Below are 22,750 nucleotides of genomic sequence, written 5' to 3'. Positions count from 1 at the left end.
GGACCCTCCCGGGGACATCCCTAAAGGACACGGTGAAGGGCGATCCTCCCAGTGGCGGAACTCTGAGCAGGACACCTGGCCGTTCACTTTGCTTGGAAGGAGAAATGGCCCGATGTGCAATTATGTATCAATTCTTGGGCTGGGGCCAACGGTTTGGCTGGATGGTCAGATTTGGAAAAACTGGTGACAAGAAATTTGGGGAAGAGGAATGTGGATGGTCCTCTCTTCCAAAAAGTGAAGATATTTGTGTCCTATAAATGCCCACCATAGGGTGGCTTCAGCAGAAGAGGATTTTAATAATCAAGTGGATAGGACGATCCATTCTGTGGACACCAGTCAGCCTCCCTCTCCAGCTGCTCCGTCCTGTCCCAGTGGGCTCATGAACCCAGTGGTGGGAGGCTGCCCATGGTGGCAGGGATGGAGGTCATGCATGGGCTCAGCAACAGACGTCACTCACCGAGGCTGACCCTAACCCTGCCACTGCTGGGTGCCCGATAAAAGGATTTCAATGGTCATCTTTTCTCTTTCTTTTGTGTGAATACCTGTGTATGCGTAAAGCAAGTACCTGATTTCTTTCCTCTTATTCCTTATCATGTAACATAAGATTTCCATACCACAGAATTAAGTTATAAGATATCACAAAGCGCAAACATCGCTTAGGGAACTCACACACACACGCTCTGTAGGCGGTTTCTCTGCAGAACCCAAATACACTGGGCATCAGTATCTGTTTCTTACAGCTCTCTGGTGATTAGGACATGCTTCTAGGACTGATAACTCTGACTTAAAGAATTAAATGATCACTTCCTATTGGGAGAATTAAGTTTTGGGGACAAATTCATTCCCTGGACTATTTTCAGCAGCTGGAAGCAAGAAGCAATTATCAAAAAAAAAAAAAAAAAAAAAAAAAATCACACAAACACCAAAGTGTTTTGAAAATGTGCTTTCAGAATTTACTGTACAGTTTTCAACAATTTATTTATATGTTGGCTTCTACATGCTCTTACATTTGTGTAAAACATTTATACATATTCTTTACAATTTGTACATATATTAAATGGCTGTATCATAAACATTGTTCTATGAGATTTTATAAAAGAAAAATCAAATAGGGAAAATTACTTATAAAACATTAACAAAACCCGTGATATTAAGGAACAAGAAATTCTCATATTCATGTTCATTTGATCTCCTCTTCTACTTATTTTTTGGTTTCATTTCATTTGTGCTGGCCCAAAACTTTCATTTTCTATACTAGGATCATCAGGTCAGGAGAACGAAAGCAGTGGAGATAACGCAGTAAGGCAACTGTGGAGGATAGACATGCTCGTCTGCAGGAGGAACATAGTGTCTGTGAGTGTTCAGATTTAAAGCTGACAGTCGAGAAAGATTATGTTTTGCTTTATGCCATTAACTGGAGTCCTAGTGATCAGAAAAATTCTGTCTGAAGTTTAGGGATGCAGTCAGGGAGACTTTCACGCTGTACTCCTTAAACATAAAAGCTCCGGGGGTTACTGTGTATTGTTCAGGTTGTCACCCTTATGGGTCCCCAGACTTTTCGATGTGGTGCGGACGGAGAGGTCTACTAAGCTGTGTTTTCATTTTTTCCAGAGAATACCCTTGGCCCGCTAGTCTGCCATCCAAATCAAGTGGCAAATCACGCTCTCACACGTTTCTCATGCGGCCGGACTGAGCCACCGTTGGCTCAGATTCGAGGTGAAAGTTCTGGGGGAGAAGGTGTGTTCCCCCCCACCCCCCGCCCGAGCACTCGCTCCCGAGCACGGGAGTCCGCAGGGCGGCTCCACCACTGGGAGCAGAGGAGCCGGGTCAGATGATTTTAGAAACATCCCCAACTTTCTCAACATAGTCTTTCTGGCAAGAACCGTGCCCTAACCAAGCTGAGGAAGGGAGCGCCAGGAGAGCGAGCCCTCCCCAAGGAGGGGACACTCGAAATGGTCCTGAGGGAAGTGGGTGCACGTCAATCTGATCCTCAGTTTCTGCCCAGGCGCGTGCTCTGATGGGACCACGGGCCACCACCGAGCCGTACGCGAGGGGGCCGGCCGCCCCAGGAGCCCCTCTTTGCTTCCTCTCTCCCGAAGACATGAGCGCCCGAGTCATAAATATGTCAGTGAAAGGCATGTAGGTTTTCCTAAACAGACAGGAATCCCAAAGGACTGAAAAGAGTTATAAAAATATACAAACATATATATTTTTTATTCTGGCATACTTCATATTTTTAAGAAAGCAATTAGTAATTACCTGACATTGGGTAAGAACCAGAAGATCGTGGGTGATGTAAAAATTACATTTTTATGTAAAATATCGGTGGGGGAAACCCCTAATTTTCTGTTCAAAATTCTGATAACTTTAAGTACTTTCCAAAAATAGAGACGATTTCCATCGTTTTAATAACGGATGTGGAAATGAACAAAACAAGACTATCCCTAAGTAACCGGTGCGTTTCAGTTGGTTAATAAAGTAGATGCAGTTTTCTGCCACTCTATTTCTTTTTGGTTTTCTTTCCTTCCTTTTTGATTTTGATGACAGGGGAAAAACATCACATCGCGTTGCCCCAGGTCAGAAGAACACTTGGGAGTTCGCTTCGTGTGCCGTTCTGTCCTACATCACCGGGAAGCGGCCGAGGGCCTGCCTCAGCTTCTCTGCAATCTGGTGAAAAACGAAACAACCCTGAGAGATCACTCCTGTTACGAATTCATAGTATTCTACTATTTCCATCTCTTATGAGTAAAACATGACAAATACTCCAGCTGAGGGGCACCTGGGCGGCTCAGTCGGTTGAGTGTCCAACTTCGGCTCAGGTCATGATCTCATCATGGCTTGTGGGTTCGAGCCCCGCGTCGGGCTCTGTGCTGACAGCTCGGAGCCTGGAGCCTGCTTCGGATTCTGTGTCTCCCTCGCTCTCTGCCCCTCCCCCACTCACACTCTGTGTCTCTCTCTCTTTCAAAAATAAACATTAAAAACATTTTTTAAAAACAAATACTTTAGCTGGGCTATGCTTCTAGTCTCTTCCAGCACCAGGCAGCCAGAGAGACCCCCTGAGAGCCCAGAGGGTGCCGCTCCTTCCCAGCACGGCCCCTTCCTCCCTGGGGAGCCACACTGCCAGGCTACTCACTTCTGCCTCCAGTGAGGCAGAGAGAGAGGGTTTCAGGCTCGCCCAGATCCCCCTGCCTTGCTGGACACCACGGACTCCTGAGGCCCCGATGCTGAGCACGCCTCTCTGATCCCGCCTGCTGCTGGGCCGCCAACGTGGAGACAGCACACAGGTGCACCGTTACGGCCAGTGCCGTATTGCGGAGGAGATCATGTGTCTACCCTGCCCCCAAGGAGACCACCCGGTCCTTGAGGACACAGATGTCTTCGCCATTCTTGGAGCCTAAGTATCTGGGATACGTGCTTGGTGTATAATAGGTACTCAATAAATGTTTGCTCCGTGAACAAATATGCGCGTTTTACAACTTAAGGGTTACTTTCTCATAAAACTTGTTGCATCTAACAAGGACGGTGATTGAATGCACGGGTTTCTACTTTGAGTCACAAGGTCATTGATGATTACACCTCACTTGGGCTTCAGATTACTGAACAAATCAACATTATCAGAATTTCAGCAATTCGCCTTCACTTCTTTTCTCACGTAGAACAAATGCAATCTGCGATTCCAACACATGATGAGAAGCAACCTTACAGCGGCACCGGTTAACACGGAGCGTGCAGCCGGAGAGCCCAGGAACCACGCTGCAGAGGATACGAAGGCGGAAGGGAATTCTTTCTAGAGACTCAGCGCCAAAACCAGCCGCTTCTGACACGCAATTCGCAACACGCGGACAGCACACCGATCACAGCTTCCTTTCAAGAGTCTGTTGGAGACAGACATTTTCGGCGCTGTCTCGCCCAGAGAGGACACGTGCGTGGACGGGAGTTTGGGGCCTGCCTACCACCATCCTGAACATACATGAGATAATACCAAGGCAACAGTGGAAAACTGAGTAAGAAACGGGCAGCCAACACACACAGTCAATCACGCAGTGACAGGACTCGTCTTGCGACGTCTGAGTTTCCACTTACACGCCAGGTTCTTTACTGACTGGACACCCTGGCCAACGATAAAATTACTATGCAGAGTATAAGAGTTTACATTTCTGTTGCGGTTTCCTAAATGAAAACATTTGGGGCTTCTTTCTCTCGCTTGTTTTCTTTCTGAAGTTCCTTCGGTGCACAGGGAGACGTCATTCCCACAGGCCGCCTGTGGTGCCCCTTCCCCTTCCCTGTTCCCTAGGCACAGAGAGGCTGCGGGGGTGGGGAACCTCCCAGAAAGGACTTATGGGGGCCTCACAACCAGCCTCCAGTACTCCTTGTTCCTGAAGAGAAACCTTTTCTAATGCTGTATCATTCGAAAAGGAAAAGGCAGATATAATTAAAAGGGTTTTAAAAAACACACCCAATAATTAACCTCCTTTGGTTTAATACTTAGGATTAAAAAATACAAACAGGTTAACTCTGTAGGGTCAAAGTTAAGTGACCACAAATCCTGTGTGTGTGTGTGTGTGTGTGTGTGTGTGTGTGTGTGTGTGCGCGCGTGCAAAGGGCCTGGGGCCAGCGGCCAACTTACTGTTTCGTAGAACTGCACTTGCTGTTCCAGGTACAGGCGGATGACGCTGTTGTAGTCATAGATCCGGTTGCTATGGAAGTGATTCATCTCAGCTACAACCAAACCCAAGACATCAATCAGTACGCCTGACCTTCAACAGACAACACCTAGTTTCTCTGCTGGGTTGTGATCCGTCATCAACTGGATTTAACCTGCTTGGCTTCAGGGCAGGGGCCGTTCTTGACAAATCGCTTTATACAGAGGCTAGAAAATCTGAGCAGTTGATGGCAAACAATACTTTCCGGCAGAGAGATGAGTTTTGTGGGTTTACGTGTTAGATACTAAGAAGCCTGACATGGTCACGCACGTGTGGACTACTGTCCCAACAGAACCGATCGAGCAGAAGGCTGACTCGGTGGTTGTTCTCTGCGGACAACAGTGCAGCTGAGAGCATCACGTTATGGAGGACCTAGCAAGGCGCCTCGTGGGTCCTGCCCTGTTCCCCCTCGCGCGGCCACTGCCTGGGCAGGTTTCTTGGGGCGCCCTGGAACAGCTGTGCAGACGGATGAGACACAGAGAAACCCTCTTCTGTAACGGAGCTTCGCTGCCCTGAGCACCAGGGCTCTCGGAACTCGGCGTCTTACCAGGCGAGAGGACTTGACGCCCGTTCTTTATCTTTGCTGAATCCATCGATTCACAAATGACTCCCTTGTTGAAATTGGCCTCTCGGCTCCACCCCCACCCCATCACCAACTCTGGAGGGGACTTCTCACACCTCCACCTTGCATGTCCCCTTGTTCTCTGTGCCCAGAAAGCCAGCTGCTGGCACCAATTCCTACAAAAAGGGAATTTTTCTGAGTTTCGTGTTAGCTGGAGTCATGCGAAGCTTCTCGTTGATCTATCTGGGTAACTTCAAACACAAGTTCAAAACAAATTTCCCATTGCAAACCCTTCAAAAGCCAAATCTTCACTCAGGCTTTCCCATTTCTGCCTCTAGTTGCCCTAGTTCTGGATATCTTCCAGACATTCTTCTCTTTGTCCCACTAGTTCCCTAGCCCCGAGGGGTGTTTCCTGGCAAAGTCTGTAAATGGGCCCTTCTCTTCTCTGAGCACCACGTCTTTTTCAGCCCCTCAAACTCTCAGACTGCAGAAGCAGTGGTCTTCTCTGTGGGCTTCCTGACGTCTGCCCCCTTCAGTGTCTCCCACCCTCTCCCGGAGCAGTGGACCCCCTTGGCCCCCAACATCAAACCTCTAGTGGCTTCCTAACGCCCACGTCAAGTCTAGGCTCTTCGGCCTGGCTCTCCAGGCCCTGCACAATCACCACACTTACTCCCCAACAACCTGCAGGTATACTTTCTGCCCGGAGGCCAAGAGGAGAGAATCTTGTCCCATTCTTTTGTGCGCTTTTGTTCCAACTAGAACATCCTTCCCCTTTCTCCTTTGCTTACCCCTGTTCTACCCGTCCATCAAAACAGGAAAAATCCGTTCACGGCTCCTCTCTGCTGGAAAGCACTCAAATCTATAAAAATTAACTAATATCTTCTTTTTATTAACAGTCAAACTTTGCTGAAAACGCTATGTCCAATCTCCCTTTACATTCTAGTGTCCCGGGGGACAGAGGTTACAAAGTGCTGAAAGCTGAATTTGGGAATCTCACACAGTGTTACGAAAGGAGCTAATATTAAGGGTTATAAAAGTAATTTTCACTGTCTCTAAGAGATAATAAAAATGTACAGGTTTGACCAGGTTGTCATCCATAGTTATGTCACGGAAATGTGCAAAAGAATAAATAAATATTACAAATCTTCATTAACACTGGGATCCTGCAAACAACGGGCTTATGAGAATACTTTAAATCAGCTCTTAGGTACCTACTAGCTGTGGTTCACGTTTGGATTTCTCTCCAGCAAGAACAGCAGATTTGCTGGGGGGTGGGGGTGGGGGTAGGGGGTGAAAATCTCCGTTAGCTGTGCACGAACCTCTCTCTTACCTTGCAACGCGTAAGACATGGTACCAACTCGCTTCACCATGTTCTGTTTGTCCTGTGGGGTGATCTTACTAGTTGCCACCAGTTTGTCACTTTCTTTCACTTTTTCTATCGCTGCCTGTGAAATACAAATGCAAGAGTATGAATAAAACAGAGCTAAAAGGATTAGCCATTAATCTAAAATAGAACAGTGCCAACATATTCTCTACCTGACTGGCTACTCAACAAGAAAAAAATGTCCCCACAAAATAAGAACACAGGAAAGCACCTAACTGTAACTTCCCGTAAGTCGCTTGGAAGCAAAAAGGTTGCTGTTCTTGAAATACAGAACTAAGCTAAAATGGGACTGTTTAACGCCACGACAGAATAGAAAACCGAACAGCCCTCTTATTTCTGTAGTACTTGTGAGCCAGAGTCAGGGCCAGGACAAGAGTGGTATGGAAGAGGGAAAGAGGCATTAGCAGTTTGCAAAGTCGTTTGATCAGGGACACGGACGAGCGCATGCGCCCGGGGCCTCTCCCCCTCTTCTGTCCTGGAGCGGCGGGTCACCAGCTTTACTCTGGTTTCTGCGAGGAGCGCTGTACCGATTTCAGATTAATACTCACATGGAGGTAGCTGTGAAAGCTGCCAAATGTTTCCCACTCCAGGACCATCAGAGAGCTCATTAGAGCTGTCTGGAAGGAAAAACTTCACACTCGCGCATACATCAGGCTCCATGCCCAAAACTCTTAAGTGCTGGCACAAATCCCTACAACAAGCTAACCCTTCTGAGCTGGGGTGTTTTTTTGTTTTTTTGTTTTTTTGAGATTTTTATTTTAATTTCCTCTCAGTTTTATTTATAATTGACACACAATATTGTAGGAGCTGACGTACGTATATATTGCAAAACGATTACCACGGTGCTATTAACATCCCTCACCTCACGCGGTCACAAGCTTTTTTTTTCCCGCCCCCTTATGATGAGCATTTTTAAGGTCTACTCTCCCAGCAATTCTACTTCTGGGCGCGTATCTGAAGAAAATGAAAACATGGTCTCAGAGCGATAACTGTACCGTCAGGATCACTGCAGCGTTACCCACAACAGCCAAGATGTGGCAACACCGAAGTGTCCGGCGACGGGTGGGTTGTAAAGAGAATGTTCTGAGTTTTGTATGAAAAGATCTGAAGTTGCACAAAGCTTCCTGTTTACCTACGCCACCCCCTCCTGACACTTCCGTTATCAAAGTCAAAGGCTAACGGGGCCTCGTGCCAGGACTGTTAGGGTCACAGACCAGCCCTCTGTGGAGATTTTCCTAACAAACCCAAGTACATCACAATACCCTAGAGAAGTACTAGAGTGGATAAAATAAGTCCACATTCTGAAATAACATAGAATCTGAAACAGAGAAAAATTAACCAGAATCAAAATGTGAGGACACCCTAAAACATTTCTAAGTTCAGTTTAAAAACACCTTTACGATGGGAACTACACAGTTTCCTTCTTATTACCCTAAAAATATAAAATTGACGTTGACCATTGAAGTTTTAGTCAGGAAGCCCTTCATCAGGCCCAGGGACAGAACATCTTATTTCATATCAATAGGGAAGGATCTCAGAGGACTTGCCCAAGCAGCTTACAGGGGTCTCACAAAGGGAAAGCGGTATTCCTAACATTGTCTTCAACTTCAAACAGCAGGATTATTTTGTTTGATACTTGACCTAAGCATGTGCATGAAGGAGCATTTTTCATATTTTTGTTTCCTCAAAATTATTTTTTATAGAATCCAAAAAACTAGAAACTCCCCATGATCTAAACGTGTTACGGGGACCTCACTATTTAAACAGACCAAGCAGTTTCCAGCTTATTTCGGAAAGCCCCTCCTGACTCAGGGCTGTGCTGACAGACAGGGACCGCGCAGGTGGCCGTGAGTGGCAGCCAGATTCACCCGTGTCATCTTCTGCGATCAAATTACCTTATGGGCGCCAATAATATCAGGGAAGCAGCCAAGGAAACCTTTATATTCATGATTGCATTCCATGAGGAAATGGAGATCCTTCTTTGGCTGTAACAAGACACAGATTTGGTTATTACTGGCAGAGAAATCCAGGCAACAGAGGACAAGAAAACAGCCATACCTGACGGCTGTATCAGCCAAGCCCCCAGGTAGTAGTTACTATGGTCAAGGGCTATGCATTCAGCCTAGTTTTCCTGTAAGAAAACAACCCTCCAAGGCTATTACACTCTCAGTTGTAGATTGAAGAGAAAATGATAGAACATCGGATAATTTTTAGGTTGGTTGGTAAAATCAGCTACTTTGAGGTGGCTCAAAATATAACATTATGGGGGAAAAAAGCTAGTTAATACTGTCTGTTTATATATGAGCAAATAAGATGTAATCAATGTTTCAATTTTAGCAGAGAATGTAAAATATAATTAAAAATCTGGCAATCACCTTAAGTGGCAACCTGAAATTTTTCAATTTTTTTGAATTATAATTTTTAATAGTTATGTTATGCGCAGTTCTAAAAATTAATCTCTTTATAACAAGCAGACGTAGTCAATGACCAACATGAATGTGCGTGCACAAGGATATATCTCAAGAACTGACCTAAAAACTTTTTTTTTTAATTTAGGGATTTGAAACAACATACATGGTTATTCCCCATTAGGGAATTTATGATCTGTTGTCTATACAAAAGAACTGAAGTTGGGCCACTGAAGACCCCAATAAAAGCCACGTGGCTGTTACAAAGACCTGCCTTTCCCAGGGGCCACAGCAGGTATGTTCTCCTCGTGAGCTGCTGACTGCTGAGATCCTTACGAGGCAGGCTCTCCCGTCACCATTTACCAGCTGAGTGAAGCAAGGCTCAGACAGACTAAGGGTCCAAACAGTGACTTGAACAGTGTTCTTGCTATAATGTTCCAACCCCCTGTTGGTGAAGGATGGATCCGAGCTATCGACACTGGAAGGTACTCCTTTAGTTTTTTTTCTTTTTATTTATTTATATAATTTATTGTCAAATTGGTTTCCATACAACACCCAGTGCTCATCCCAACAGGTGCCTTCCTTAATGCCCATCACCCACTTTCCCCTCCCCCCCCACCCCCCATCAATCCTCAGTTTGTTCTCTGTATTTAAGAGTCTCTAATGGTTTGCCTCCTTCCCTCTCTGTAACTCTCCTTTAGATTTCCTGAAGATACATTCATCAAGCACTTTTGCTTAACCAAAGAAAAACTACTACCGAATACCATTAACAAAGATACACAGGGATAGAAAAGAGAAGGATATCTATTTGCGAAGTTTGTTTTAAAATAGGTTAAATATGTGGATTCGACAGCATGAAATCTTTACTGGAATCGCATGTCTAAGTGGATACCTGTTCTGCCACAAGACCGGCAATTTCTTCGTAAGTCTTTCCTGCTTCTGTTATTGCAGCATTGAGATCCGTTTCGCCTGAAAATCATTATGCGACATCAGTGGTCATGAGTTGTATTTTCACTTCATTTATTTTAAAAATTTTATTCTAGAAAATCCTAAACGTTTCAAAACCAGAGGATAGTGTAATGAGTTGCTATCTACCCGTCACCTGGCTTCCCAATGAACAGCTCATGGCCAGTGTTTTTTCACCTGTACCATCCACTCCTTACCTCCCTCTTTCGCTGGCCATATAACAGTTCACTCATAATTTTTACCTAAAAGATAAGGACTCTTCAAAAAGCAAGGACGATACCAACACCACACTGCAGAAAAGACAAACTGTTCCTGACATAAATTATCCAGGCGGTGTGCAGCTCCATGATATCTGAAATCAAGGTGGCTGCTTTCAGGAAGCAAAGAACATCCAGGTGGCCGAGAGCCTAAGTGTTTCTTCTGTCTATAGGCTCTTTCTCCTCCCTCCTTTTTGTTTTCTTGCAAATTTCTTTTTCGGGTGTTGAAGAAACCGGGTACTTGTCTTGCTACCTACAGGCTGGGTTCTGCTGACTGTCTCTGTGGGAATAACACAGTCCTCGGTTCCCTGTACAGTCTCGGTCTTTTATTTGAGGAAAGGTTTGTAAACTGTTGCTTTTCCACTTCGATTACTCTTTCTCGATCTGAAGCACTTCTATAAAAAGGAACCTTCCTTTATCAGCTATCTGCTTACCGTGAGGTACTGGACAAGAAAAAGCACATTAAATGCTTCCTTCTCTTTACCATTTTCAGAATAATGAGTTGATTCCCTAACCAGTCCCCTAAAGGTAACGGAGATCAACTTTTTAAAAAAGCACTGAAATCTGGATTTAAACGTACTCGATAAGCTTCACTTCACAGAAAGTATTACTTGCACTAATGCTCAAATTTTCTCTTTACAGGCCAGCGGAAGGCTCTTCAAACTGGCATCTGAGTTCTTTCTGCTAGGAGCTCTGGTTCATGTGGGTGGAGCGCAGTGCTCAGAAATCTCCCTGTGGGTGGCGCTAGAGGCGCTTCTCACTCCTGGATTGGATATTTCGGGGCCTTTTCAACGTGCAGCGCGAGGCAAGCTGCATTTTTGTAAAAACAGGGAAATCGTAATGAACTCATATCGACATTTCCAATTCAAATTTAGGACTATAGGATTTTTCATAATGGGTTTTAAAACTTTTGATCTTTATGTTTCTCTCTTTTAAAACTTGGTTCCTGACAACAGTAAAAGAATTACGTATTTGCTTTCCCCCACAGTACGTAAAATAGTTTTAGAGGCTTTAGAAAAACAATACCAACATTTTATGCTAACTACATGATTACTGAAAAACGAGATTTTTGAAGTCTTTTTTGGCTTTAAGACACCTGCTACTAGGCACGTATAATCAAAATTCGTTGTTTTAAGGTGATCTGAAGTAATTCTCTACATGGTTATGCCCTCCTCTTGATGCATCCAATGATTCAGTTTGCTTTTGCTTTTTAGGAATTTTTTTTTTACATTTTCATTTAAATTTGTTTTCTAATAATAAAAGTAAAACAACAAATATAAAAATAAATGTAAAACATTCACATCGTTCCAAAGTCGAATCTACGAAACAAGATAAAGCTAGAGGTCTAGAGGTCTAGCTTCTGTACCCGTTCCTCTTCTCCCCCAAAGATAACCATTTAAATATTTTTATCAGTTGTTTTTCCATGATAATCCATAAGGATATGAAGCGCCTCATAGATCTGTGCAAAGGCCATGCTAACGGTCTCTGTGTTGTTCCAGTAATTAGTTCATGTATTCTTAAAGGGAGTGTGGAAAGTTATAGTTAACATAATCCAAGATGTTCTCAGGAACTGGAATCATCTGAATTACTTCAAGATCAAAGAGTGCAGCGCTGCCCCAAGAAGCCAGCACGTGTGGGCAAAGGAACACGTGATGAGACACAGAACTCAACTCTGCTGACCTTCATCTGCCTTGAAAGGTCAGAGGCCAGTCTTGAAAAGTTCTTTAAAAACAAGATCTTTAGTAAGGTGAATGATATTCAACACAAAGCGTATTACATTGAGTACTTTTAATAGTTGGCAAAGTGCCACTTGCAACCGGAGTATTTGATAATGCACTGAGGATAGTGTTAAGCACAGAAACATGGAGAAAGCAAACAGTGCTTCTCTGAGTGTGGTTTGTGGTTCGGAAGGGAATACACAGGTGGGCGCCGTGGAGAAGGTCATCTCTTACTGTCTCCTCCCCTCTAGGATGTCCTGATATTGTCGGGGCCTCACTCTACTGCCCCCCTGCAGCCCTCTCTATCCCTCCTTTCTTCTAGGTCGCTTCAGGCTGAAGTTACAGAAGACAAAACGCTGGAGAGAAGCTGGTCATTTTGAAGGTACACAGACTCCACTAAAATGTACATACAGAACGAGAAATATATGGGAAGATTTTATAAAGTTACCAAAGAAGATCTTTAGGAACCATTTCTCAGATTACCGAAAGTCTTCTGTTTCCCCCTTTTCAAGACTTTTGGTTCAAATTATCTGCACCCTCTATAAATATCACATTTAGTGAAGAGGAGTGATGTGTCTTTCCCAGCATCGACCAGGAGAACCAGTGAGTGAACTGCTGTTTACACATTCTGTGATCTAGCTCTGAATGATTTTTAAGTTTTATACGTGACTTCAAGGGACGAAAGACCTCAAATATGGGTCCACGTATGATACAAACTTGGAAGCTATTGGAAGGATCATCGTTGGGCTTAAAAATCTAATCTTGGAGCGGTTCCATTCTAGCTTGGATGGGGACACCTGTAAGACTGCTGCTCTCAACGTAATAATATCACATAAACTCAAAAGCCATACTTTCCCTTCGAGTCACTGAAGCACTGTAGGAATGAAGAAATCCAAATGAACTAAAATCAGAAAGGGCTGAGCCTGCCACGCGGGTGAAAGAGGGAGCCCTCCACAGGCAGAGGAGCCCCGGGGGGACGGGAGGCGCTGCATGTGCGCTGTGAGGGACTAGAGCCTGGGGAGCCCCAAATGCAGGGCCAGGTCCCCCACACGGGTTGTGTGCAGGAAGAGGTGACGGAGGGAAGTGAGGGCGGGGCCGGAAGACACCCAGCCCTCAGGTGAGGCTTAAGGAAGGCGCAGACTCGGGTGAGCTCTGACATGTGAGCGCGGGATCGGGGTCCAGTGACTTCAGAACAAAAGCTCTCATCCCATCAACGCACTATAGAACCACAAAGATGAGCGTGGTCTCAGGGTCTTGCCGGCACCCAAGCAGTGGATGTGGTCCTAGACTTGGCCTCTGCATCAACCCCGTGGCACCCTGGCCAGAAGCTTATCTTTCCAGGCCTACGTTCCTCATCTTGAAAGAGGGGGCCCGATTAACTAATCTTCAACGCTCCCATCAATCTGAAAGTTGGGATTATAAGACACAATTCAGCCAGGCCAAAAAGAAATATTCATACACAGCAGCCCCCATACATTTTGGTGAGAGACTAATTTCTCGTCCCTGAAGATACTCAGACACTGACATCCAAAGACCTATCTTCCCTAGGAATTGGGATACAGAACTCGGCCGAAGTACCAATTCTATCATTTCTGTAAGTGATGGGACACACTCAGATTTAAGAACTGCCACTCACCTGACAGATACCTGGACTCCGTACCTGCTCCACAGGGCAAACTAAGCAAAAGCAAACCAAAACATAAGGGGAAATAGCTGGCTTGTTCTCGCAAGTGTGGGCAATGTAAACATACAATGAATTCGAAAAACCACAGGTAAGATCTACAACGTGGGACAAGTTGAAAATAATTCTAAGCTGCGGAGAGACAGAAAGCAACGTGAATTTGTTACTTAGTCAAATTTTCCCTCCAAACCGCGTTGGTGAATTCTGGCCTTTGTAACAGGAAGACTGGACTTCTGAGTTTGGCGGGGAGATGAGAGCCAGGGCGGAGGCTGACGTATCACAGCTGCCCGTTCGAGCGCAAGAGCTGTGCCTGAGCACAAAGAAAGGCGAAGAAGGCCAGCAAGAAAATACATAGTGTAACAACCCTCCACTCTTCTCAGAAGCAACGAAGTGAGGTTGCAGGAGTCCTGAGTGGAGCAGCCCAGCCAATTTAAGTGCCGGTGACAAGGGCCCTTCACTGCGGAGCCTCTGTCTGCCTACAAGAGGCTGGAGGGGTGGCTGGTCTGCGAGACACTTATGGCCCCAAGACAGATAGACACAGACGTACCTTGATAACCGCTGGAACTAAACACTGTTGCTAAGCTCTGCAGAGCCTTTCCTATCTTCTGATACTCCTTGGGTAATGCTGGAAGAGAAAAAGGAGTGCACGGTTAACCAGTCCTCTGAGCAAACTGAAATGGGCTTTGACTATTTCCTAAGAGTGATTACTTTTATCATAAAAGAAATTTGAAATGATTCAAAATAGTCTATATTCTTTAATAAAATTGTTTTGAACAAAGGATTTTTTAAAAATAAAATTCATTATTCACGGATGGTTCAGTAAATGGCGGATGCTATTATTATTAACCACCGTCACCACCGCCCGCATCCTTCGGAGCGACTGGGAGCTCATTTGGAAGATGTCTGGCTGACAGAGAGGACTTTCGTGTACACCACCCGATCACCACGACAACCCATCTACCGGGTGGAGACTCCACATCTTGGTTTTGTGGGTTAGAAAAATAAGGCTCAGATAAAGTGAATGGACTTGCCCAGGGTCACATGGCCGACAAATGGTGGGTTTGGCACGTGTGATTCCAAATACATTGCTTTCCTCACTGTTATGTATGTATGAACGATTATTTGCATAAATAAGTAAGTAAATAAATAAATAAATAGATAAATAGATAGATAACTGAAAGCAGCAACGTGTGGAGAAAAATATGGCAGAAGGACTCAGGACCGGGGACGGGGGGGGGGGGGGGGGGTTTAGCTTGCTCATCTGTATAACATGATTAATGAAATGATCTCTGAGGTCCTTCTAGTGCTAATATTCTAGAATTCTACAGTCACTCTGGAAAACTGTGAGCAGAGTCTATCTTAGGCTATTTTCTCTGCATCTGTAAGTAATCCCTTTCAACACACCAAGTGCTTTTCAAAAGAAAGCCTTACTTGCATTTGAAGGCTTAGTGCAGGGTCTATCTTAAAGAAGGAAGATTCAAATGTTTCTTTAAAAACATCTAGTCCAGAGAAATCTGAAATATGGTCTATAAGCCGCAATAATCAGGAGACATGAATTCAAACCATATTGGCTTAATTTTAATAAACTGTTTACCTTTTTGTAACTCAGTTTTTGCCTCTATACGTGGGGTTAAAGACACCTGCTTTACCATACCAAGCATGTGCTACATTTCTCACTTTACAAATCAGGAATTTTAAGACACTCTTTTGAGAGAAAAGAAGAAAGAAGATATGCTTAAATTAAATCCCAAATCAAGTGCTTCAACTCTCCCTCCCCCCCCCCCCCCCCACCAAAAAGGGCACCCTTACGCCAATATCCTCTATTTCATAAATCTGGCCTTATGGCTCATATGGAACCTGAACTTGACTAGATATTAGACATAAGGGATTTAACTCTTTAAAAGAAATCATAAACCCAGATTTTTGTGATATCCTTAAAATTCTGATTGGAGGATTTGCACTTGAAATATTTCTAAAAAACAGGGAGCATCTTTCAAAGAATCTACGATTTAAATGATTTATTATCATGGCCTCAAAAGAGCTTACAGCTAAAATTAATTATTTTAAAATGAAATCACTGTTTGAGTGAATGTCACTCCCCCTTCCGTGCTGAGTTAGCTCCCTGTGACCCAAGGCCTGAGCGGGTTTTCTTTTCTAGTGCTGAATTTGTATACATTGCCGTGTGGGGCTTACTTCTATATTTAGGGTACAGCATCATATGTCTTTGCCATGACAAAGGAGCAACTGTTACCACTCCCAGCGCCTGCCCCCCGGGCACCAACAGCTGGCACACAAGTGGTTTTGTTGATATAAAGTATTATGTGAGTGGCAGAGGGCCATTCGGTATAAACAGGGCCTTTTTTTCCTGTAAAGGGCCAGACGGTAAATATTCCAGGCTCTGTGGGGCCACAGGTTTCTGTCGAAGGTACTTGACTCTGCCACTGTAATGGGAAAGGAGCCACGGACAGTACATATATAAGCAGGCATGGCCGTGTTCCACTTTTACAAAAATAGGCCCCAGGCCAGATTTCGCCCGCTGACCACAGTTTGCCAATTCCTGATGTAATAAGGCCTTGGACTGAATAGATCTTAACACCGCTATGAACTTTGCTGTGCTAGGGTCTGGATTTAATAGATCTTAATATTGCTATTAACTCTGCTGTGGTATCTTAATAATTCATTCACAAGTTACCCCACATTCAGTTTCTTATTCATTAAAATTAGTTTTTGACTTCCAATTTTATTCTTTTCCCCTCATTTAAAAGAAAAATACCACCTGCTAAAAAACTTTACAAAATGGATAATTAAGCTCCTTCCTATGCTGAGTACCACAGTTTAAAAGTGGGTATTATTTTTGTAATTCAAAGTAGAAGCCATTTTATTAAAACACACAATCAACCCCCCACCCCACCTGCACCCAAACCCTGAATACAACCAGTATTCTTATAGGGTGTATGAGCTGAAAGCCAGAAGATTCTTAGATACTGGCCTCATGGCTGACCTACTAGCCTTAGTACTAGGTTAGGTGACTTAGGACTCACGGCACCTCTTTCTCCAGAGATCATCACAAGCGACCATGATGAGAGCTCAGCTCTCTCTCTCTGGGGCTCTGGAGGCCTTGTGGCAATAAGGGCGGGATGGACTCAAAGAGGAGGAAGCTCCCGAGAGTCTATGGCCATGGACAGCCACGTGAGCACTTCTGCAGCGGTGACCGGGTCTGTGAAGCCTGCTGGGCCTTAGAGGTGGGAGGGCAGCCGCGGGGTGTTGACCCCACAGCCGACGCTTGACTGCTTCTAGCCTGGGCTATGTGACAAGAGCTGCAAGGACTTGACTGCAAGACAACAAAGGTTCAGCAGGGTGACAGTTCAGAAACCAAGGCCTTGTGGGGAGGGGGCCGGGGGAGGTACGAAGTCTTCGAGAACGTGGAAGTGCAGGCAGACGGCAGTGGCTGGCGGAGCACCTGCCCTCACCCTGCTCCTCGTCTGACCCAGCATCCTGCTTTCTCTTAAATATTAGGTCTGCAGCCACATACAGGTGGTCCCTGACTTAACAATATTTTGACTTTATGATGGTGTCAAAGTGGTATGCGTTCAACAGAAACTGTACTTGGAATTCTGAATCTGGATCTTGTCCTGGGCCGGGGGCACATGGGAGGATCCTGTCTGTGATGCTGGGCAGCCGGCGACCACGGGGGTAAACAGCGGGCACACGGCACGCATTCTGCACCCGTGCAGCCATTCTGTCACTTTGAGTCCGGTATGAGACGTTCAACCGTCTCGGTCCTGTGTGAGACGTCTCTGCCCAGCTGCAGGCTGATGCAAGCGTCCCCGAGCCAGGGGGGGCCAGGCTAAGCTGTGAAGTTCGGGAGGGTAAGTGTATTGAATGTATTTTCACCTTAGGGTGTTTTCCACTCAGGATGGGCTTTTTGGGATGGAACCCCGTTGTAAGTTGAAGAACTTTCTATAAACAAATCTTACCAAATGGATAAACATTACAACGTAAAATCATGACATTAAAAACAACAAGCATTCTCTAAACACGAGAAAGGATTCATTATTCACAGATTATACACCCCAAATAACTAGAAACAGTTAAGGGGACACATTTTTGTGAGAGTTCTTGAACTGGATTTGTCGGAGTCCGTTTTCCGTCATCTGATTAGGGCTGACCAGTGAGGGTCCCCAGAGAGCCATGGGTATGACGTTACTGCATGACATGCATTTCTGTTTGAGGGGACGGTTCCCCAATGTGGTAAAGGTCACAAAACGGGGCCCGCACTGCCACCTACAAACCCAGAAGTGGCTGCGAGGACAGCACTTACGTCCTGTGCACCGTTTCCAGTGCTCCTGGCCCACGGTCAGTAGCTCCTTCACACCATCATCCATGGCTTTGGTGAATTTACCGACGGCATCACACTTCTGTTCTCTGTGGGGCGAAACACAAGACGGCATGTCCTTGACTTTGCCACCACATGGTCAGTGTGAGGTGCAAGACGAGAAAAATCAACACGGTCAGGGAGACTTGCACCAAACATAACCACGGGCAGTGGTTTTCTGGCACTGTAGCAACGCCCTTTACTCAGGCTTGAAGGGGCACTTGGGCGGCTCAGTCGGGTAAGTGTCCAATTTCGGCACAGGTTTCAGCTCGCTTTCGGCTCAGGTCATGATCTCGTGGCTTGTGGGACCGAGCTCTGCATCAGGCTCTGCACTGACAGCACAGAGCCTACTTGGGATTCTCTCTCTCTCTCTCTCTCTCTGACCCACCCCCACTTGTACTGTCTCTCTCTCTCAGAATAAACAAACTTAAAAAAAATTACCTAAAAATCTGCCATTTAAATTTTAACTCTGCTTCTGTTCCCCCTCAATTCCCTGTGAATTTTAACTAAAATCATTCTAAAGGAAATGAAATCATGGTTTCGTGAATATCTTATTTGGTGGAGGTACCATCGGGTAGTTTATTCATTCATTCCAATAAGTACTTCAATGAATCGGAGAAAGTGACCTGGATACACAACCATCTGAGTGATACCGAACAACTCAGTTCTTTGAAGATATAAAAAATGCCAACCTGAAAAAATCATCCCAACATAATGCTAAATGAAAAAAAAAAAAAGCTTATAAAACAGAATGCATAGTGTGAGGTCTTTTTTTGCTTAAACAATTTTTCTCTTAGATACATATGCACAGAGGAGATTTTGGAAGACCTAGGTCAACACATATTAACACTGATTTTTCTCTCTGGGCAGTTGTAACATTGTTTTTTTTTTTTCCCTTGTCTACACATTTGGTAACACATAAGCAAGAATTTTATAATAAGAAAAAAAACTTCTTAAAAAAAGCCCAAGATTTCTAGTTAGTTTTTAAATAGAAAAGGAACTACTCCAGATTTTTGGCCAAGCCTTCATTTAAAAAAAAAAAAAAAAAATTACATAATTAGAAACAACAGATGAAAAAATAGCACAAAACTGCAGGTTAGAGATTTACTTCCTCTGAGGCAACGTTCAGAGATTTCTGCCTTGTTGAATATCATGTAGGCATGCGCTGGTTCTGTGCCACTTTGTTTTATCATGCTTCATTATTATTTTTTTTAATCAGACCTATTTTTTATTTTTATTCATTTTTAATACAATTTATTGTCAAATTGGCTTCCATACAACACCCAGTGCTCATCCCAACAGGTGCCCTCCTCAATGCCCACCACCCGCTTTCCCCTCTCCCGCCATCCACCCTCAGTTTGTTCTCTGTATTTATGAGTCTCTTATGGTTTGCCTCCCTCCCTCTCTGGAACTCTTTTTTTTCCCCTTCCCTTCTCCCATGGTCTTCTGTTAGGTTTCTCAAGATCTACATATGAATGAAAACATGGTATCTGTCTTTCTCTGACTTATTTCACTGAGCATAATACCATCCATGTTGCTGCAAATGTCAGGATTTCATTCTTTCTCATTGCCAAGTAGTATTCCATTGTATATATAAACCACATCTTCTTTATCCATTCTTCAGTGGATGGACATTTATGCTCTTTCCATAATGTGGCTATTGTTGAAATTATCATGCTTTATTAGAGGTAACTAGAAACCACCATGTCCATTGTGAAATCACGGACTTCAAGGTAAAAAGGAAGCAGACTTTAATCTGATGCTACGGTTAGAAAGACAACGCTTCCCTGCACAAGTGATGTGCTCCCCATCATCCAACCACAGCCTCCCCGGCCTGTGAGCACAGGAGGTGGACACAGGTTTGGGAGGAAGGAAAGGCTGATCTCTCTTACATTTCTAGTAAGTCCAAGTCAGGGGCCTCTGGTTCCATGGTGGAAAAGATCATAACTCCTACCAGCTCGTCTTTCTCAGCCTTCCTCTTCCCAGTTTTCCATTCCTGCAAATAAGAACATTATAATATTACCGTGGACAGCACAGTCTTTCAAAACTCCCTAATGCGATTGGCTCACTGACTATCTTTCTAATTGTCGACAGCAGCTCCCATGCCATCGCCCTCTCCACCGAGGGAGTGTGCACACCCCAGATGTAATCTCTGTACACGAAACACGTGCCAATGCGCAGAACGGTCCCTGTGAGCCCAAGTCCCTTCAGAGCGAGGGGACTCAATCCCTATCCTTTCCCAACGCACAGCAATATAACAGTGAACACGAACACACCCTATATTCCTGACCAAGTACCTCAAAGTTTTAGGTTAAATGTTTTCTTAAAAAAGGTGAAAGCTTTTCTAAAATATAAGATAGAAACCAATATTATGAGCTATTTTTAAAAAAAAATTTTTTTTGTAAGATAGATCTATAAAGATCTATCCACACACACACACACACACACACACACACACACACACACACACACAGAAAAGCGCCTAAAGCCATAATATACAGTGTGACCAATTCTCACAAAGTGTAAGATAATAGCTGTGTAACCTACCCCAAGGCCAAGAGAAACAAGATGGCATTCCAGAAGGCCCCTCGTGTCCCTTCCCAGTCCTGACCCCTGCCCTCCCCCACAAAGGTAACCACTATCCTCTTTTAGAGTTACAAGTTCCTCACTTTTCTTTCAAGTTATCCCCTCTAGACACAAGTCCCTCATGGGTAGGTTGGCTGGGTTTCCGAGCTGGTGAAGACCACCCTACCCTGTATTCTCTGTGTCTGGCTTTTTTGGCTCAACCTGTGCTTAGGAGCTACAGCCACATTGTTGGTGGAGCCACAGGTCATTGGTTCCATTCTTGCCTGAACACTCCCCAGTTTGTTCATTCTACTACGGGTGGCCACCCGAGGCCCTGCGGGCAGGGGGGCGGCGGTTGAGCAAGATGTCATGTACATGTGCCCTGATGCGGGCAGAAAATGTTCGCCCTAGTAGGTAACGCTGGGTGACTTTCCCAACTGGTCTCACCCATCTGCACACCCACCAGCAGGTGTGACTGAGCTCACTAAGACTCTAGGTTTAGTTCAGCCATTTCTGGCTAGTGGGTAGTACTGTTCTCGGTACTTCTGATTTGCATTTCCGTGATGACTAATGAGATTAAGTACTTTCCCATACATTCGTTGGTGACTGAGATACTGTCTTTTGTGAAGTACTTTACCAAGTCAACCCTACAACTGGGCTGATTATCTTTCTTACGGATTTGTATGTGTTTTCCTATATTCTAAAAGGCAGCCCTTTAGTTGGTTCTAAATGTTCATATCTTTAGCTTGTTTTTCACTTTTAAAGGCTTCTTTTGATACACAGCTGTTCTTAATTTTAATGCAGTCTAATTTATCAACCTCTTCCTGTGTGATTAGTCATTTTTGTGTCATATTTCAGAAATCCATCCGTCCACTAGGGGTATGAAGATATTCCCCTATGTTACCTTCTAGAAGCTTTATGTGTTGCCTTTCACATTACACTTGCAAACCACCTGGAAATGATTTTTTTCAAAACTTTATACAATGGAAACTTCCAAATACATATAAAAGTACACAGAAAAGTCTAATAGTTCCCCTCTCAGACTCAGCTGCAAAACAAATATCAACATTTGCCAATCTTGTTTTTTCTATTCTCCTCCATTCTGCATTTTTTTCCTTGATTTTACTGGAAGTCCCAGATATGGTATCATTTCACCTATAAATACCTTTTTTTTTTTTTTAAATGTTTATTTATTTTTGAGAGAGAGACACACACACAGAAGCAGAAGCAGACTCTGGGCTCTGAGCTGTCAACACAGAGCCTGATGCAGGGCTTGAATCCATGAACTTTGAGACCATGACCTGAGCCGCAGTTGGATGCTTAACCAACTGAGCCACCCAGGTGCCCCTCACCTATAAATACCTTATATAGAGAAGGCTATTATAGGACTTTAATACAGAAGACCACATTTTCAAAATACATAATCACAACACCAATGTCAACCCTAACAAAATCAATAGCAGACTGTTGTGCGGTAGGGACCAAGTTTCATTTTTCCCCAGTGAAGCCACCCAAGTGACCCAGCACCATTCACTGGAAAGACTGTCCTATCCCCACTGGACTTTGTACCATCTCTGCCTTACATCGCGTCCCTTCTATTCTGTTCCACTGATCTATTTGTCTGGCCTTATGCCAATACCATGCTTTTAAAGTTAGTTTAGTTTTATAACAGGTCTTAATATCCAATAAAGCCCTCTTCCTACTTCATGCTTTTTCAAGAGTACCTTGGCTAGGCTATTCTTAGTGCTCTCATTTTCCACCCGTGGCATCTTTTCTGTTCCCCAATTCCATGGAACACTTAGCTAGGTTTTCTTTTATTTCTCTCAAAAATGTTTCACAGCTTTTTTTTTTTTTTTTAAGGTTTACTTACTTATTTTTTGAGAGAGAGAGAGCCAGAGAGAGAGCGAGCGAGCTGGGAAGGGGCAGAGAGAGAGAGGAGAGAGAAATCCCAAGCTGTCAGCACAGAGTCCGATGTTGGTCTCAATCTCACTAACTGTGAGATCATGAGTTAAGCCAAACCAGGAGTCAGATGCTTAACCGACTGAGTCATCCGGGCACTCCTTATAGCTTTATTTTTAATTTTATTCATTTTGAGAGAGAGAGAGAGAGAGAGCGAGAGAGCGAGCGAGCA

At 44.4% G+C, this 22,750-nt stretch overlaps 1 protein-coding gene across 3 annotated transcripts in view; it reads right to left on the bottom strand.

The window, feature by feature from the left end:
• Nucleotides 1-928: 928 nt before the first annotated feature.
• Nucleotides 929-22,750, bottom strand: part of SNX9 (sorting nexin 9) — a 125,312-nt gene continuing 103,490 nt past the window's right edge. For all 3 annotated transcript variants that reach the window (XM_078447511.1, XM_078447512.1, XM_060616998.1), the window contains 8 exons: nt 19,947-20,050; nt 18,001-18,104; nt 14,227-14,304; nt 9,950-10,026; nt 8,545-8,634; nt 6,596-6,710; nt 4,628-4,719; nt 929-2,667 (listed from right to left, as the gene is read on the bottom strand). In XM_078447511.1, coding sequence (XP_078303637.1) covers nt 2,620-2,667; nt 4,628-4,719; nt 6,596-6,710; nt 8,545-8,634; nt 9,950-10,026; nt 14,227-14,304; nt 18,001-18,104; nt 19,947-20,050 — 708 coding nt within the window. In that variant the 3' untranslated portion in view covers nt 929-2,619. The remainder of the gene's footprint in view (nt 2,668-4,627; nt 4,720-6,595; nt 6,711-8,544; nt 8,635-9,949; nt 10,027-14,226; nt 14,305-18,000; nt 18,105-19,946; nt 20,051-22,750) is intronic.

This window comes from Panthera onca, chromosome B2 (assembly GCF_046562875.1).
Source record: "Panthera onca isolate mPanOnc1 chromosome B2, mPanOnc1 haplotype 2, whole genome shotgun sequence".
In the NCBI taxonomy this organism is placed as follows: domain Eukaryota; kingdom Metazoa; phylum Chordata; class Mammalia; order Carnivora; family Felidae; genus Panthera; species Panthera onca.
Note: the sequence above shows the minus strand (reverse complement) of the source record. Positions and strands in the feature narration are given on the sequence as shown.